Here is a 17,971-nt window from a genome sequence, read left to right on the forward strand (position 1 = left end):
GTTGCAGATCTTCAAGAAAATTGAAAGAAATGTCATAATTTCCTCCATCAAGTATGCCAACGATACTCTTATTTTAGACCAAACCCTGATTGGACTTCAAAGAACACTAACAGCCTTGCAGATTGTTTCCAGCGTAAATGGTCTCAAAATAAATTACAAGAAATAAAAAATCATGATTTTCAATTAAAGAAACAAAGAAATAAAAACATTTAACTGGAAGATCGATAATGAACTGATTGAATGAGTAGACAGATACACCTACATTGGTATCCCTTTCTTTGAAACAGATATTTGTGATAAAGTAGGTAATTATGGTATCACCAAAACTCTCAAAAAATGTAACACTATATGGCAATATATAAGATCCAAGCGAGGCCATTATATTGAGGGCCTCTTGAAAGTCTACAAGAATAGTATTATCGCGAGTATCCTTTATGCTCTTGAGATATTTACAGATACAGAGACTGTTAGTGGGGAAATTATGGGGAAGATCTCTTGGTTTTCCGAATTACACTCCCATAGAAGCTATTCGCTACAAATTGGGTTCTATGGCTCTCAGCACTCTTAAGAAAATCAACAGCGCAGTTCTATTTATGACAATCAGAGATGAGGGAAATAACCTGAACACAATGTATAGTAATTTTAATCTTTTTATGGTTGAACCTTATCCCAAAACCGAACTAAGAAAATGGGTTGAAAGAAATACTTGAGTTTTTAGACTTGATTGACTGTGATTTAAAAACCTTCAACAATATTGGGATTGCGATCAAACAAATAAAAGAAAAAGCAGGGATATGGGATAGGGACAAGAATTTCAGAAGTCTCTCAACTGGAATACTTTATAAGAGATGTGTATTCCAATCCTTTCCGATCAATGCCCCCTTCAAATATCTCCAGACTATCAGAGATGGAAAAACTAGGCATTTTATGCTGCACTTAATGCCTAGGCTTACTCCCTACTTTATCTAGAGTCGGAGCCTGGGAGAAATATACTTGGGACGATCGAATTAGTAGGTTCAGCAAACTTTTTTAACTGTTACTGTGTAATAGGTATTGTTAAATGTAATGTTTCGTGAATTATTAACGTGTATTTTCTAATTGACAGGGTTCAAGGTTTTATGTAAATAAACACTTAAAAAGAAAAGCTGGCTTTGACATTTCCTAGGGGGCAGTGCGGTATAAAGGCCTGCATTACAATGCTTAAGGGGGATACCACTGGCATGGCGGCACTGTTTAAACAGGTATTGCATAAGACCTATGAGATTAGCTGGAGCAGGGAAGTTTGAAACTGGGTTGGTAATGTAAAATCTGGCATACTAATTTCGGAATAGTAAAGTGGGCACATTGAGCTGAACTCTGGCAAGCTTCGAAATACCAAGCAGATACTCTTTGGAGGTGATATGTGATTGCAGCACCGTTGCAGTATAGTGTGCCTCAGTGCCTGTATATGTTTGGAACATTTTGAATGTACACGCTGGCATATAAACAGACATCTACATTGTTAAGTTACCTGGCACAATATTTTAAATGGGTGTAATTCTACCAGATATGTTTTACAAGTGGCATTTCATTTGGCGTGATAGTGGAAAACCGTATCAGCACTCGGCTCAGTGATCTGCAACACGCATGTATCATCTGTTGGTAGATTTTAATGACTGACACATAACTGATTTGCAGTTGCAAAAGGCTCATGTGTACTGTTGTAGACTAGACATTGAGGTACTGCAATATTTTGTGCATTCCACCTCATGACATGCTAGTCAATTCTATGGCTGCAAAATGCAACATTTCCATCCATCATTTTGACCATTGTATTAGCTTGGTGGGGTCAGCCTGGCTTTTTCATTCAGAACCACTTTTTAAGTTCAACAGATGCCGCTGCCAGATTCGAGTGCGGACATTTCATGCTGCAGCTCCTTGCGAGGTACACAGGTAAAGCCAGTCTCTACCACACCATGCTGTGCGGTTCGTCCTGCCCTTGGAGGTATGTTTCTTCCTGCACATGTCCACTTGCTAAAAACAAGACTAGACCATCTCTCGATGATCAGCATGCGCTTGGGAGGTGATGTTGGGCTTTGTACCGGTGTTACTTAGAGTACTTGAGGGGGCAGAGAGGAACTTGTATGCAACAAGATTGCAGTACTCAGGTCAAGCCACGACCCCCTTCCAGTGGGTCAACATTCTCTGCACCAAAGGGTATGCAAAACTGCTGAAACAAAACAGGGACTCAGGTAGAGCCATCGCGATAATACGATAATGACATCATGTTGTAGGGCAATGGGCTCTAGTTTATTGGGCCAGGGGCCAAAAACACAAAGCATACTTTATTAGAACATGCAGAAAATCGAATGTGTATACACACTTTTTTGCATAAGCTGTTTTCATGCATCTCTTATTCATTTTCATCTTTTTTATTATTTTCAATTTTTGTCCCATCTGTTCTAGGTCCAAGTTTGCAAGACAGCATTGGAGGAGAACACCCACTCTAAAGTACAGAAAGGCTTAGAGATATCTCAAGTGTTCCATATGAAACATTTGCCCAGTCCGACATATGCTAGATTACCTTAACACTACAAATGATTAAAACATTTGCGGGCCGATTCATAAAGATTTTCACTGATGCAAATCTTTCGATGCGCTAAACTTGTCAGATTTGCTCCTGCTAATGAATACCTTTTTCACAAACCCTAAAACTGCAGCGAATCTGGAGTTGCCTTAAGCATCCTTGATATGCTCTTGTGCAAATGTGATTCTCAAAGATGTGCACAGCGGCATCGTAGAGACGCTCTTCGTAGCTCGTTATTAGCTCACGTGTTATGCCTTCTAAATCTGGTAGAAGGTAATGGGCAAATGTGAGATGCTCTGGGCATCTGATGATGTTCTACAGTGCACATGTTTGAGATCTGTTGTCCCAGTGCATAATGCCTGTGCAAGCTTCCTAGTCATGCTGAATGTGACTTGAAAAATACACCCTTAAGTTAGTCGTTTATGTTCGTGGAACATCTACTTGGCTTCGTAACCAAAGTGTTGCCTTCCAGAATACAATATATGGTCAATATAATATGAGTTAGACCTTTCATTTTATGGTAGGTACAGTACAGATTCACATATAAGTCTATTATGTCCTTTATAGAAAATAGCAATGCATATTATTTAAGTATTTCATAACACAGCTAAAGTCTGTTGTGGCTGATATGCACTGTTTTCAGGCATGCTTGAGCACTTTCTCATGTCAAAGCCTTGTCACTGGCAGCAATTGGGCAGGATGTTCTCATATGGCTGGCCGTAAGAGTGATGGAAAATAACAGCGTCTATTTCATCCTCTGAGGCAGTGCTGCTTCATTGGTTTCCTTCATGCTGGCAGATCTTGCTGGATCCCATCTTCACAGCTGTAAAAATGTAAACACACATTGATTAAGCTGTTCATTTCTAAGTCATAGTACTGCCATGGAAGGCTTAACACAAAGTGTCATTAGGATATCGCCCACGATGGCCAGGCTGAGGTGGACACCAAGGGAACCTAGGTGTAAAACAGGGGGCAGGGTTTCTAGAACCAGGCAATTCTATGTGATTATATGGGATTCTACCATGTTCTGGGGCTCATCAAACCTGTAGTGGTTTGTGCAGACACGCGCTCAGATTTAGAAAAGCGAACACACACTTGTTAACATTACTTTTATCATAGGAGCTAAACACATGTTGCTGCTATAAGGATTCATGCAGGCACCTCAAAAGAATAACATGAGCATAATCTCATCACTTCAGGGCGGTCCAACATCTGCTCTCAGAGTTGCACATTATGAGGCGCAGGGATGATGTTTAGGCGGATACACATGGCAAGTCAACATACGAGACACCCACGTGTGACTGCTCTTGGTTATACCTATGGGGAGCCTTAGATCCCAGCCTCTTGGATGCTCAACTCTCAAAGCTGAGGAAGCACAATAATTTGACACTGCATATTGAAAAACAATGACATGGTGCCAGGTCGCCTTTAGTTTATTCCAGAAACTTTCCAAATGTGATCATTGTAAGGCGTGCAAATGCTCGTCTTCCAAACTCCACACAACTTGCTGCTGTACCCCCTTCAGCTTATCCATCAGCATACCCCCTATGCACTGCTAGATGGGATACCATGCAGCATTTAGGGAAGATGGCTGACAATCTCCCACAATATGCAACCCTAATTAATGATGTTTACATATCTGCTGATGAACAGAACAGGAAACTAGCAAATTAAACAGTGTCGGGCCTGTAAGCACTTGGTTGCTCAAAGCATTAAGCCTAAATGTTGGAAACCCTTTGGCCCATATCCTCGCCCACTGCAATAACATTACAAACCTAACAGGTCCTCCTAAATAGGCGCAGACCACCTGCTAGCATTCAATATCACGGACATACCTTGCTCCGTGGTTGTCTCACCGTCAATGTGCCATACTGTGATTTGCTCCCTGGTGTCCGAATGAAATTTATTCTATAATGTTATTTTCTCCCTGATGTCCTACAGTAACTCTGCACTATTGTGCACCACTGATGTGTTCCCAACTGTGTTTTTTCCCCTGGCTGCCCCTCTACCCCATAATATGTGTGCCACGTCAATTGGTGCCACATTGTAATTTTGCTCCTGTTGTCGCACTGGCATGTTTCCTATACTTTGATTTAGGTTCCTGCTGTCCTACAATAATCATACCCACTGGTATCCCATGGTCATTTCTGCTGAACTGTAATTTGTTCGCCATGGTGTTCCATCGCAAACGTGTTCTACACTGTGAGTTTACTCCATGATGTCCCACTTCTTTGTGTGCTACTCAGAAATGTTGATTCCTGGTGTCCCACCATATTTTCAGTAGTACTATAGTTTGCTGTCCTGACGTCCCATAGTAGTTTGTGATACACTGTCATTTTGCTCCAAGTTATCCCAAAGTAATGTGTGCTATACTGTGGCTCAGACCACTGGCATTCCACAGAATCTTCTGCCACTTGGTATCCCACCATTATTTGTGTTATGCTGTGATTGTTCTTCCTGCTGTTCCACTGAAATGCATGCTATCCTGTGGGTATGCTCCATGGTGCTCTATAGTAATGTTTCTCTACTGTGGTTTTGCTCCCTGGTGTCCCACAGTAAATCTCTCCCTGGTGTCCCCATAATATGTGCTATACTATGATTTAACTCCCTGGAGCTCCACTGTAATAGATGCATGCTAAAAATGTGCTCCATGGAGCCCTACTGTGAGTTTACTCCCTGGTGTATCACCATCATTTGTACTATACAACAATCTTGCTCCCTGGGATCTCACCGTAATTTGTGCTACACTACTATTTTGTTCTCTGTTTTGAGGGGTGCTTTTTCAAGCATCGAGCAGGTGTATTGAAATTTTTAATGGTCTGGTCGAAAAGATCCCCAAAACATTTGTGCTGGACTAGGGATTCACTTAATTTGCACCACACGTGTCGAAACAATTATGCCTTAGCCAGTTTTGGTGTAGTTCTCAATACATCTAAAGATATACCTATTTCATCCAATATTTTTGTACAACCCGAGGCCCAATCTACCAATACCTTGCAACCGCCTTTGCTCCATACTCGATTCAATACCTCATAAATTGAGGCAGCCGATGGGAACAACATACTTGAGGACATCTGTAACTTCCCCCAGTCACTCGTAGTTTGCATTGGCAGTTATCCTAATTCATAAAGGATCCCCACTAACGGAACTGACTGTGGTAAATGAAGGAGCGCTTGCCAGATTAAACCCTCTAATTTAGCCCAATCCATTCGTCTACTTCTGGTTTCAGCTCCATATATCAGTTTCGGGATCATTTGCTGTTTATATAATTTTAAAACCGGGAGAACCGAAAATCTCCCAAATTTTGCGTTGAATAGATGTCATTTAACGAGAGCACCAAGAAAATTCGCCTTAAGGTCTGCCACAAGCTCAGGCACATCCAAATTATCATAAATCGGTGAGCCTAAATACTCATACTTAGAGACCTCCTCAAGGCTACCAGATTTTAGTGACCATGAAGTCATTTTGCATTTATTTTTTCCGCCACCTTTTAGCACCAATATCTTGGATTTGACTGTATTTAGCGCCAAGTCCAAGCTTTCCATAAACTCTTCTACTGCCATTAAGGCTCTTTGAAGGCCTATGGCCGTTAGATCTCATAGTACAATGTCATCAGCATACAATAAGTATTGTAACACCAAGGTTCCCAGTCTTGGTGGATTTGTTCTTACTTTTTCCAAGTGGCCTGCTATGCCCAATAAATAAAAGCAAAAAAGAAAAGGGGCCAACACACATCTCTGGCGTAAGCCCCTGTTAGTTTGGGTCCATTCCGAGTATCCACCAACCCCGATTCTTGGACCTGTATGCAGGGCCTCCAGTATGCCCACCAATTGCGAGTTATAGAGCAGAGACCTGAGATCAGTCTACCCTCTCCTTCTGCTACATTCATGGAGACCAGTGAGGGGAATTTTAAAGTTTTGTGTTGAAAACAGGGGAAAGGTGAATTAACAATATGTCTCAGTCAATAGTAGAGAGATACCTCGTAGTTGGAGAGTGAGTGGTCACAAAAGTTGAGTAACCCTAGTTTTTCTAAGGTGCTTATTAAAAATAGCTAAATAATGATTAGACTTTTGGAGGGGGGCGTGGCCAGCGCGCATGCCGTGAGGACGCGAGCTCGAGAAGCTCCTGCCCGTGATCCTGCTACGGGTGAAATCGCGCTAGTTAAATAACTTCGCGTGAGCCCAGAACAACGATTCTGAACAGAGGGATCCCTTCCCAACACTCGGCAGCTGCTCCGAAAAAAAAACGGACCCAGCAACCCAAAAAACGAGACCAGAGAAGAGGCGCCCCTTGGCCCTACAAGATGGCGGTCCCCACTGTATCAATGGGGGAGGGGAACTGAAGCAACGCGGCTCTGGGACTTCGGTCGACTGACACGGAACTCCTCACGTCCGATCCTCCCTCGCGCTGTTTGCAGAGGGGTGCCGACATGCCCTAGACCAGCCGAGGACCCGGTGGTGCAACACACGGTCCTACACGAGGGTGCGAACGAGGAAGAAGAGGCGGCCTCCCGGACGAACGGAAGCCGTGGAAGGTCAGATATGCAGCTCATGCGGCAAGATGCCCGTAACCTAACGGAAAGAGTGAACACAAATGAAGCTACCTTGCGAGACAGCGTCGCTGATACCACAGACCTGAAAACAAAGGTAACGGACCTAGAAATGAAAGTAGCGAGGCTAGAGGCGAGATCCGAAGATGCGGAGGGCCGCGCACGGCGCAATAATGTTAGGATCCTGGGGGTCCCGGAAGACATGGAGGGCTCGGACCCTACGGACTTCATAGAAACCTTGCTCCTACAAGAAATAGGGGCGGGAAAACTCTCCCAGGGGTTCTCAGTGGAGCGTGCCCACAGATCTCTTCAAAAGCGCCCCCCGCCAGGGTCGCACCCACGCCCGATAATAGCGAAAATCCTCAACTTCCGAGATAGAGAAATAATACTACGACACTCCAGAGAAGGCGGTGAGATTAGAAGACAGGACTCCAGAATAGTCATATACCCCGACTATACCCCAACGGTCCAACGAGCCAGGAATTCTTTCATACCGGTGAAGGCTAGACTACGAATACTCAACATAAAATATATGCTGCTCTACCCATCTCGCCTTAAAGTTTTATACAAGGGGAAGACAACCTTCTTGGAGACTCCAGCGGCGGCGATCATGTGGATGGAACACAATAATTTAGCGGACAACGGAGAGGACCTTCAGAAGAACAAATAGAAACGAAGTGAATAATAACAAAACGAACACCTATGGAAGGTCCCACACTGAAGATGAGACGCTTAACTGGATATTGCAAGGGACCACACTGAGAATATGGCTATATCGGGCAAGACCACGAAGAACCATGAGCAGAAACACCGCTGACACACCCCCTCACGGAAAGTGCAGGCCAAATGCCTACACTCCACCCGCACCGAAAGGCCTGGAGAGGCCCAGAAAGCTCGGGAGCCCCTGAGCGCTGCAAGTTAGAAGCAACTGCTAGGGGCAGTTTGCAGTTGAACGTTTTTGGTTATTCATCCGTTCAGATGAAAGTTACAACAGTTGGTAAGTCTCCAGAATGCATTAATTCGAAAGAGGGGGAACGGGTCAGGGGAGGGGACACCTGGAGGGCAAATTTCATCCGGAGCACTGTAACCAGAGACCTCCAGCCAAAAACAGCATGGCAGGGAACGTGAAAATAATGACATGGAACGTGAGGGGCCTTGGCACCTACCTCCGAAGGAACAGAATTAAGTCATACCTAAACAGGAAAAAGGTTGAAATAGCGCTTTTACAAGAAACACACTGCACAGCGATACATATGGGTAAACTCCAGGAACATTGGGGAGGACAGGGATTTGGGACTGCTTACTCGAAATATGCCAGAGGGGTGTACACATGGATACACCCCCAGCTCCCTTTCCGCTTATCCAAATCTGTTAGTGATCCAGAGGGCAGGTATGTGATTGTATGGGGACATCTCGAGCAACAGGAGCTATGCATAGTGAACACATACCTACCCAATAACAACATCCCGGCCTACTTGGCCTCGATGTACAACATAACCACTCCACATCGGGACTGCCTCTTCATCTGGGGAGGAGATTTCAATTGTGTACGGGATCTCATACTAGACAGGTCGCTACCGCCGCCTACCACCACTATGGCTGCCACGACGGCACTAAACACGCTGATAGACAGACTAGAACTGGCTGATGTGTGGAGGGAACTCCACCCCCACACACGTCACTACTCCTACTTTTCGTCCCCACATGGCCTCCACACGAGACTAGATCACATCCTTGTCGGAAGGGAACACCTACCCCAGATGGAGGGAGCAGAATACCTGGGAAGAACGATCTCAGACCACTCCCCATTAACGGTGAACTGGAACCATGCTGGCCCTTCGCCCCCCATCCCTATGTGGCGCATGCCAACGGAGGCCCTGATGGACCAGGCATTCAGAGACCAACTGCAGGACACGATAGACGACTATATAGAACTGAACAGGGGAAGCGTGAACTACATAAGCACGGTATGGGAGACCCTAAAAGTAGTGACCAGGGGGGAAGTCATGGCAAAAGCAGGCGGCATCAGAAGATCGCTGCGCAAGGAACTAGAGCAGGGAGAAGCAGAAATTCAGAGGCTTAGCACAGACCCCATAGACCCACAAAGGCACGAGGACAGACTTCGAACACTTCGCGAGAAATGCTCAGACGCTTGGAGCAGACTCGCTAAGTTCGATTTCACCACTAGAACAAACAGGACGCACACAGAAGCGGATAGACCCAGTAGGCTCCTGGCATGGCTTTGCAAGAAGGAACATCCCAGACACACTATCACCCTGATTCAGGACGAGCAAGGCATTACACACCAGACACAACAGGAAATAAATGACACTTTTAAGAATTATTACAAACATTTATACTCCCACGAAATGGAAATACCTGGGGACCAAATAGCGGATACCTTAGAAGAAATAGGGCTACCTAGGCTCACCCCGACACAAGCAGAGGAACTAGAAGCAGATATTACAACAGAAGACATTGCCGAAGCGATTAAAGCACAAGCTACGGCCAAGACTCCTGGGAGCGATGGGTTACCCTCGGAATTTTACAAAACATATAGCTCCTCCCTGATACCGCTCTTACACGAGGTCTTTCAAGAAATATATGAACGAGGTATCCTACCTGACAGCATGAGGGAAACCCTAGTGATCCCAGTACTTAAGCCAAACAAGCTGGCCGAACGCTGCGATTCATATCGCCCGCTGGCTATGCTTAATCAAGATGTTAAGCTATTAACCACAATCCTAGCCCAGAGACTGTCCAGACAGATAGGAGACATCGTACACTCTGATCAGTGTGGGTTTGTTCCAGGTCGAAACACGACCATGAATCTACGCAGACTTCAACACATTATTGCACAAACAGATGCGAGCACCGAATCTTACGCCCTGTTATCACTAGACGCCACCAAGGCGTTTGATTCCATATACTGGGAGTGGCTCTTGGCGGTCCTGAAGGAATTCGGGTTCGGCCCACGATTTATTAGGTGGATCCGAGTACTCTACACCGAACCAAGAGCACGGGTAAAAACTGGGAGACACGTGTCAGAAGTTTGGGAGATATGCAGAGGTACTCGACAAGGCTGCCCACTATCCCCCATGCTTTATATATTGGGATTAGAACCCATAGCCATCTATTTCCGGAAACAATTTTTTGACGCTGGGATAAGGCTAGGGACGATAGATCACATAATTTCACTTTATGCAGATGATGTGCTTTTATACGTCAGAGACCCGCAACTCAATGTCCCAACTATGATGGAAGTCCTTGACAATTTCTCCAAAGTCTCAGGCATCCAGTTCAACAAGGCAAAGTCCTGCCTATTTCCACTATCAGGCCTTAAGGGCAAATGCTTGGAGGAGCTTCCAACACTGGAGATACAGTGGCAGACCACCAAGTTCCGCTATCTGGGTATTCAGATCATGCACACTCCCCAATTGATGCATGAGCATAACACGAATGCAGCAATACCCGCGCTGCGCAGATCAATGTCCTTCTGGGCAAAACTCCCACTGTCGGCAATGGGGAGAATTTCGATAGCCAAAATGATAGTCCTCCCCAGGCTCCTGTATAGGTTTCAAAATGTGCAATACTACATCAAGAATTCGTTCTTCCGCCTATTAAGGTCCTTAACTAGAGAATTCATCTGGGGGCAGAGACGGCACAGAATAGCACACTCTACGCTAGTCTTACAATACGCCCAGGGCGGAATCCAACTCCCGCACTTCGAAAAATATTATTTGGCGGCCCAACTCAGCTTTGTGTCCAAATGGCTGGCTGACGAGAACACATCCGAGACCCCCCTGCTACAATCTCTGATCTCACCACTACAACTTAAAGAACTTCTCTGGGCTCCCCAACGCCTGCTGAATGACACACCTTTCATAGTTACCCTGGGGAAACAAATATGGCAAAGAACAAAGTCACTAAGAAATCAAACACACCTGTACTCCCCAGAAATACCGATGATTTGGGATCTATGCAGATCAGATTCAGACCTACTACACCTCAGGGCCTGGGAGAAGAAAGGGGTTTACATGTGGGGAGATCTATACGATGACGGCTCCTTTAAAGAGTTCGATACACTACAGACCATGGATGGAATACCCACTAGTCAATACCTGTGGTATCGTAAAATACGCGAAATAGCAAGACACAAATGGGACACCTGGCCTGGAGAACCTGAATCAGATCCTCTTACAACACTATTGTATAACCTAGGAGAAGGACAGAAACTGGTCTCCCAAATATACAGACACCTCACCGACAACCCCAATCCGAAGGGAGAGACCCTGAAAAGCAAATGGGAAACAGACACTGGTCGAGAACTCTCGAAGACGGAATGGTCCAGAGCGCTGGCATTCCCTAAAGCTGTATCAAGAAACCACAGATTCCGCTTTATACAACTGAATGTCCTACACCGGACATATCTCACTCCACACAGGATTGCGACATTCAACAAAAATGCAAGCTCCAACTGCCCATGGTGTAAAGCGGACAGAGCTGATCTCATACATATGTTTTGGGAGTGCACCACAGTGCAATCCCTGTGGGCAAGAGTCAAGCTGACATCTGAAAAGACGGGAACCTCCAACTACAGATGGACTCCTGAGGAATGCCTCCTAGGAACGTATCCCAGACCGGCCAAACTTAAACACCGAGTGAAGCTAATGGATCTATTATGCCTTTTGGCCAAAAGACATATCGCTATGTCCTGGAAAAAGCCAGCAGGACCTAGGTGTGACGCCTGGCACAGCGAACTTATTAGATGGATTGATGCAGAGACTAAGGCGTGGGAGGATAACGTTACCCGATCCACAGATGAGTCCAGCTCCACCCTAGAAGCATGGCGGGAGATAGTTAGAACTATAACATACCCCTCAGACGACAAACCCCCATGAACAATCACCATCTGGACCATACTGAACTGCAGACACCTAGTAACCCGCAAGGGTGATCCCCAAACACCTGAAGCAATTGATGCGTCCAGGAGTCCCCCCCTTCCCCACAATGCCCCCCGCTAAAGACTTACTATATGCTTGATGAAAGCAAGATATGGAGACAGTTCATGTTAATGTTAACTGTTTATTGTTCGAAATGTTTTCTCTTTCTTAAGATCTTTATCTCCTCTCTATCCCCTCCCTCCCCCCCCCTCCTCCTTTTTTTTTTTTTTTTTTTTTTTTTCTTTCTCTTCTTCTTCTTCTTCTCCTCCCTTCCCTTCCTCCCCTCCCCTCTGTTCACTATTTTATTATTTCAAAGAGTTTTGCAATACATGGCTTGAGAGATCAGCCATTGAGACTGTTTATGACAAATGCCAATAAACAAACTTAAAAATAAATAATGATTAGACTTTTGGAGGCATAGGGCCTCATTACAAGTCCTGCGGTAACCTGCCCTACATTGTAACACTGTTTCCGGCACCTGATATCCCGGTGCTACTGGGATATCACAAGGCGGGTCGGGATGTCAGGCGCTGGAACATGTTAGTCCCCATTCCTGTGGAATCCCATAGGACTCCATTAGAATGGGGACTCGGAAGCACCAGCACTGTTGCTAATGACAACTCTGCTTTCCGGGGCCGTTGCGCCTTGCAGGTCAGACCTGGCTGGCGCACAGGCTCAGGAAAGCAGAGTTGTAGTTTGCCGATCCGGAAAGGCTGCTGGTACGTTGCTACCAGCACCCTTATTTCTGGACCGGCAGACTCATAAGGAGGCGCTTAGTGTACTGGGATCAAGGAGGAGTTGAGGAGATCTAGTGTCCTGACCAAAGACAGAGAATGGGCCTCATAATGACATCGGCAGTAGCTGTGCCTATAATACAGGCACGGCTGCCACCAGTGCCATTTTTTTCTGGCACCCGCGAATGGGAAATTACCGGGTCATTACGGCCGTGCCGGACCCGGTAATTGCCCATTTGTGGGCACTGGAAAAAAGATGCTCCCCATTCCCATTCGGCCACATAGGGCCGAATGGGAATGGGGAGGTTGGATGCACCGGCACCGTCTATAATGGTGTTGGTGTATCTGACATGCTGTGCTCGCGGGTGCCGCTCTGCCTGCTCTGCCTGCACCCGCAAGCACAACTCGTACTTTGCCGGTCGGGGAACTACATTACTGGCAAGCTTACCAGTACTGTAGTTCCCGAACCGACAAACTTGTAATGAGGACCAATACCCAGTGCAGCATGCACGACAGATTGTTTTCAAATCAGATCAAACAGTCCAAGAATCCCTCAGGACAACTTTTTGAAGTGAGGCAGGTGCTATAATGTCTGTCTTGACACGACAGTGGGATAGGTAGGTCTTGTGATCGAGAAAACCAGTAGTGGTCTGTTTCTATGAAATAATATCTTTGTAACCATAGGGTTACCCCTACCATAAAGGGGAAAAAGATCTCAGACTTGTGTGAATTCATTTTAGCCCAGAGGAGAATATGAATACAGTTTGTCTGCAAATAGGGGGATTTGTGGGAGTAATATGTGATCATTTTATCAGGCTTCTCCTAAATCAGAGAGGCTAGGGGCATGACAGTTAGAGTGTTAACTAAGAGCAAGAGGGGGCAGTCGTGCCTCATCCCTCTAACCATGCAGAATATTTCAAGCCCAAGACCAAAAGATTGGTATAGAGACTAACAGAGTGTGAGAAGTGGAGGAGCCACATTACTGTGATTACAATGTGAGCCCTTTCCAATTGTTTGAGGGATGAGAATAGAAAGGGCCATCTTCTCTGTATTGAACATCACTGCCGCTTTCGGCATGTCAGGCCGATGTAGTGCTGGAGGTTGAAAAGACTCTTCAGGTTATATGAGGTGGATCTTCCTGGAATGAAACCTGCTGACATGAATTGTGGCATGAGCAGAAAGGGCTGATTAGCCAAAATTCAGCCAAATATGTAATTATCTAAATTAATAAGAAAAACAAACACCTCAAGCAGAGGAGGAATAATAACATCAGGAAAACCCTTATGAAAGTCAGCACAGAGTCCATTCATACAGTTACTAGAGGGGTTTCTGCCCATTAAGCCCATGATTGCAGTCTTAACTTCTTTTTCAAAAATGAACTCAATGAAAGCATCTCTCTTAGTCCCATTTATTCATAGGAGACCTACATAATCCAGCCAGGCAGTGAGTTTCTTCAGAGTTTTTTCTAACATAGACAAACAGAGGTATTCGTAGAAAATGTGCAAGCCACACAAATGTCCATGACCCTGGGCAAAGAGACCCATCCCTTCCCGTAATCTTTGGAATATCACATCTCTGCAACTCAACCAGGTTGGCATCTGGCTTGGATGCTCTTCTTCACCATAGTATCTGGCCTTAGGATGTTGCCCCAAGAACTTGTAACTCCTTCTCAGCTCTTGTGCAGAGATTTCCCTGGGTGTTCTGGATTTCGGGCAGTACTGACTTATCATTGGACTGAGATCATTTGATTTCAAACCTCTCATGACTTCCAGTGCATGTTGCTTCCTCTTAATTATCTGAACAGTCCCAGCCTGCTTAATGATATATGCATCTCTGATAAATACATATGATAGCATCGAATCCACAGAGCTAGCAGTGTTTTAAAACAATGATTATCCCCATCTGCAAGGAAGACATAAAAGAAAATAACCTCAGACTGTTAACCTTGAAGCTCCAATTCCTACATGGGTGAGCATGTGCTGGAAGTGCTAACGAAAGGCAAACTGGCGAATGATCAGAAAAAGTTATCTGATACTTCTCATAATCATCAACCAATTAGGTCGAAGCTGTGGCCTCCAAGATCATGTCTATCCTTAAAGCAGTGCCAGGGACCAACAAATAGAGGAATCCCTATGTAGCCTCTTCAGAATTGCCCAAATGACAACGAGAGCAAGCAAGGCATAAACCTGCTGAATAGATCTGGCTGATCTCGAGAAGGTCTTAGCAACAATATTGGAACTATCCAACTCAACATCCAAAGAAATTACTCTTAATGAAAAGAGTCCCTCTTGGAGATTTTACTGTTGGAAGATTCCAGGGCACTGTCTTACCATTCAAATGTCCCCATGTTCTTAGACCAATTCCATTACTGACACATGAAAGAGCAAACAATGGCAATTCATTTTGGATCCGTTTTTTTTTATTCCACAAATAAAAAAATAAATAATGAAAAGCAAAAGCAAACAACTTCTAATGCTAAGGAAGTTATCCCCTCCTCCAATCTAAGTGCTGGATCATGTTAAGGAAGGCAGTAGTGCTATCTCAACTAGACTTTTCAAACATTATCTGTTAAAGCACCTAAAGGAAAGAAACTGGAAAGGTTCATCTAATGCAAACTCATGCTGTTACATTATTCTATGACCAAACCTAATGATTCTGGATAATCTTACACTGTGGTGATTGTTCCCTACAGTTTCCCCCACAGAGTATCAGACCTAAAGTCTGGTGCACGAGCCTCAAGAGATTCATGGGGAACGGTCTGAAACACTTCCATAATCTGTCCCCACAGTCTGCAATGAAAGATCCGCAGCTACCATTATAACCGATCAAGTCAATTTCAGATAGGCCTAACATCCATTAAAGTCTATCAATGTACTAAACCTCAATCTCTTCAATGCTCTGGGTCCATGATGATCATCCAGATGTTCACCTTGCTTGATTGCTTTCAAGAAACAGAGGGTTGTTGCCTGCTATCTGCGCACAAAGACACAATTCAACTAAAATTGGCGTAAAGTTTAATTGAAGAAATCTTGAAGAGCCTATAGGAAGATTCATAAAGCAGCCTGACCTGTGTTTCGAGCTGAAATGCTCGTCATCAGAGGCTGGTAATTTTGTGCATGTTTATATAAAGATCCAAAACATAAACCCAAAACAGAGATAAACAGAAAATAAAACATAGGGGGTTGGCATTGTTATACCAACGGGTTACAGTTCCAAATAAGGGATACATGTGTGGCCGCACCCGCAATTTTAAATCAAAGGGTCAACAAAGACAACGGATAAAAGTAATGTACCAGCATATGATTGCATGAATAGAAATTATAAACAATTAATTAGATTGCATATTTTTGTTTAAAATAAAGAATATAGTAATTGCATACATAGTTTCCAGAGTCGTTGCATAATCAATGGTTTGGAAGAAAAACAAAAATAAATACGAATTGACATCAATTAGTAGTCCAAAAACATGTTTTAACAAAAGCATCAGAGGTAATGTCTCTCCCACTCAATGAGCAAACCCAAAGGGTCAATTAACTGAAAAAGGGAAGGAGTTACCTTATTATCCTTGTGAATCACCCCGGACTGAGAAATTAATTGGAGAATATAATGTATAGTTAGAAATGGTCAATAAAGGGTAAGTCACTCATAAAATGGTGCTGTTGGAAAGGTATTACTGAGGTTAAAAGAGTTTACCAGTAATTAATTAGTCGTCCAGATATATAAATAACGTGGGCTCAACTGTTGGAGAGATAGAAATAGATCCTATTCACTCTGACTATTCGTCATTACAAAACAACTAAGCACTATAAAATGAATGATGCAAACATGTAAAAAATAGGTAAAACAAAGCATACCTAAATTAAGCGCTTCCAATGCGTGAGAATTCTGCAAGCCACGTGAATAAGCAATTAGCACAAAGACGAATTGAGTGGGGCAAGGAGGAAGAAAAACAAAGAGAAAGGCTAATTAGCTAACCATGTAATATATAGTGGAGATTAATTGGTCACATACGTAGCCCCTCAGACTGAAAGTAAGTTTAGGGGCGTACGCGGAAGACCCACACTCACCAGCGTCTCCGCCGATGTGAACTGGAGCCAACAGTTGAGCCCACGTTATTTATAATAAGGTAACTCCTTCCCTTTTTCAGTTAATTGACCCTTTGGGTTTGCTCATTGAGTGGGAGAGACATTACCTCTCATGCTTTTGTTAAAACATGTTTTTGAACTACTAATTGATGTCAATTCGTATTTATTTTTGTTTTTCTTCCAAACCATTGATTATGCAACGACTCTGGTAACTATGTATGCAATTACCATATTCTTTATTTTAAACAAAAATATGCAATCTACTTAATTGTTTATAATTTCTATTCATGCAATCATATGCTGGTACATTACTTTTATCCGTTGTCTTTGTTGACCCTTTGATTTAAAATTGCGGGTGCGGCCACACATGTATCCCTTATTTGGAACTGTAACCCGTTGGTATAACAATGCCAACCCCCTATGTTTTATTTTCTGTTTATCTCTGTTTTGGGTTTATGTTTTGGATCTTTATATAAACATGCACAAAATTACCAGCCTCTGATGACGAGCATTTCAGCTCGAAACACGTGTCAGGCTGCTTTATGAATCTTCCTATAGACTCTTCAAGATTTCTTCAATTAAACTTTACGCCAATTTTAGTTGAATTGTGTCTTTGTGCGCAGATAGCAGGCAACAACCCTCTGTCTCATTTACATACCGTTGGCAACATTGGCAGGTTGCCCTCAACCCTTGCCTCATTCTGCAGCCTTGCACAATACATTTAACAGTCAGGGCGCCTGTTTCTCACATTAATCCTTTTCTGCCAAATACAAAGTTGCTTTCAAGAAACACTGCCACTTTAAAAAGAATGCTTCAGCCTGTCCGAATTTCTTTACTGCCCACGTCACAGAACACCCAATAGCAATGGGGACTCCTGTGAGGAATAAGGGCTGGAAGCGCAAGGGAGTGACAAGCTTTGCCTTCTGAAACGTGCACGGCGCATACGGAGGTGAGACTACAGTTCCCAGCAGCCCGTGGGAGTATGTAGTCAAGGACACTGGCGCATTGTCACGTGCGCGTTGCCAGCTGCAGTGATTTCGGGCAGCATAAAGGAGCAACGGCGCGTGAACAGGTGTGGCTTATTATTCTTGGGT

General features: G+C 44.2%; 1 protein-coding gene across 1 annotated transcript in view; it reads right to left on the bottom strand.

Moving 5' to 3' along the window:
• Positions 1–2,267: 2,267 nt before the first annotated feature.
• The window catches only part of LOC138472757 (SPARC-like), a 659,099-nt gene continuing 643,395 nt past the window's right edge, over positions 2,268–17,971 (bottom strand). Inside the window, exon 9 of the mRNA XM_069611089.1 lies at positions 2,268–3,389. Within this exon, the coding sequence (XP_069467190.1) occupies positions 3,340–3,389 (50 nt within the window). The 3' untranslated portion in view covers positions 2,268–3,339. The remainder of the gene's footprint in view (positions 3,390–17,971) is intronic.

The sequence above is a fragment of the Ambystoma mexicanum genome, chromosome 8, assembly GCF_040938575.1.
Source record: "Ambystoma mexicanum isolate Mex_15411 chromosome 8, UKY_AmexF1_1, whole genome shotgun sequence".
Classification (NCBI taxonomy): domain Eukaryota; kingdom Metazoa; phylum Chordata; class Amphibia; order Caudata; family Ambystomatidae; genus Ambystoma; species Ambystoma mexicanum.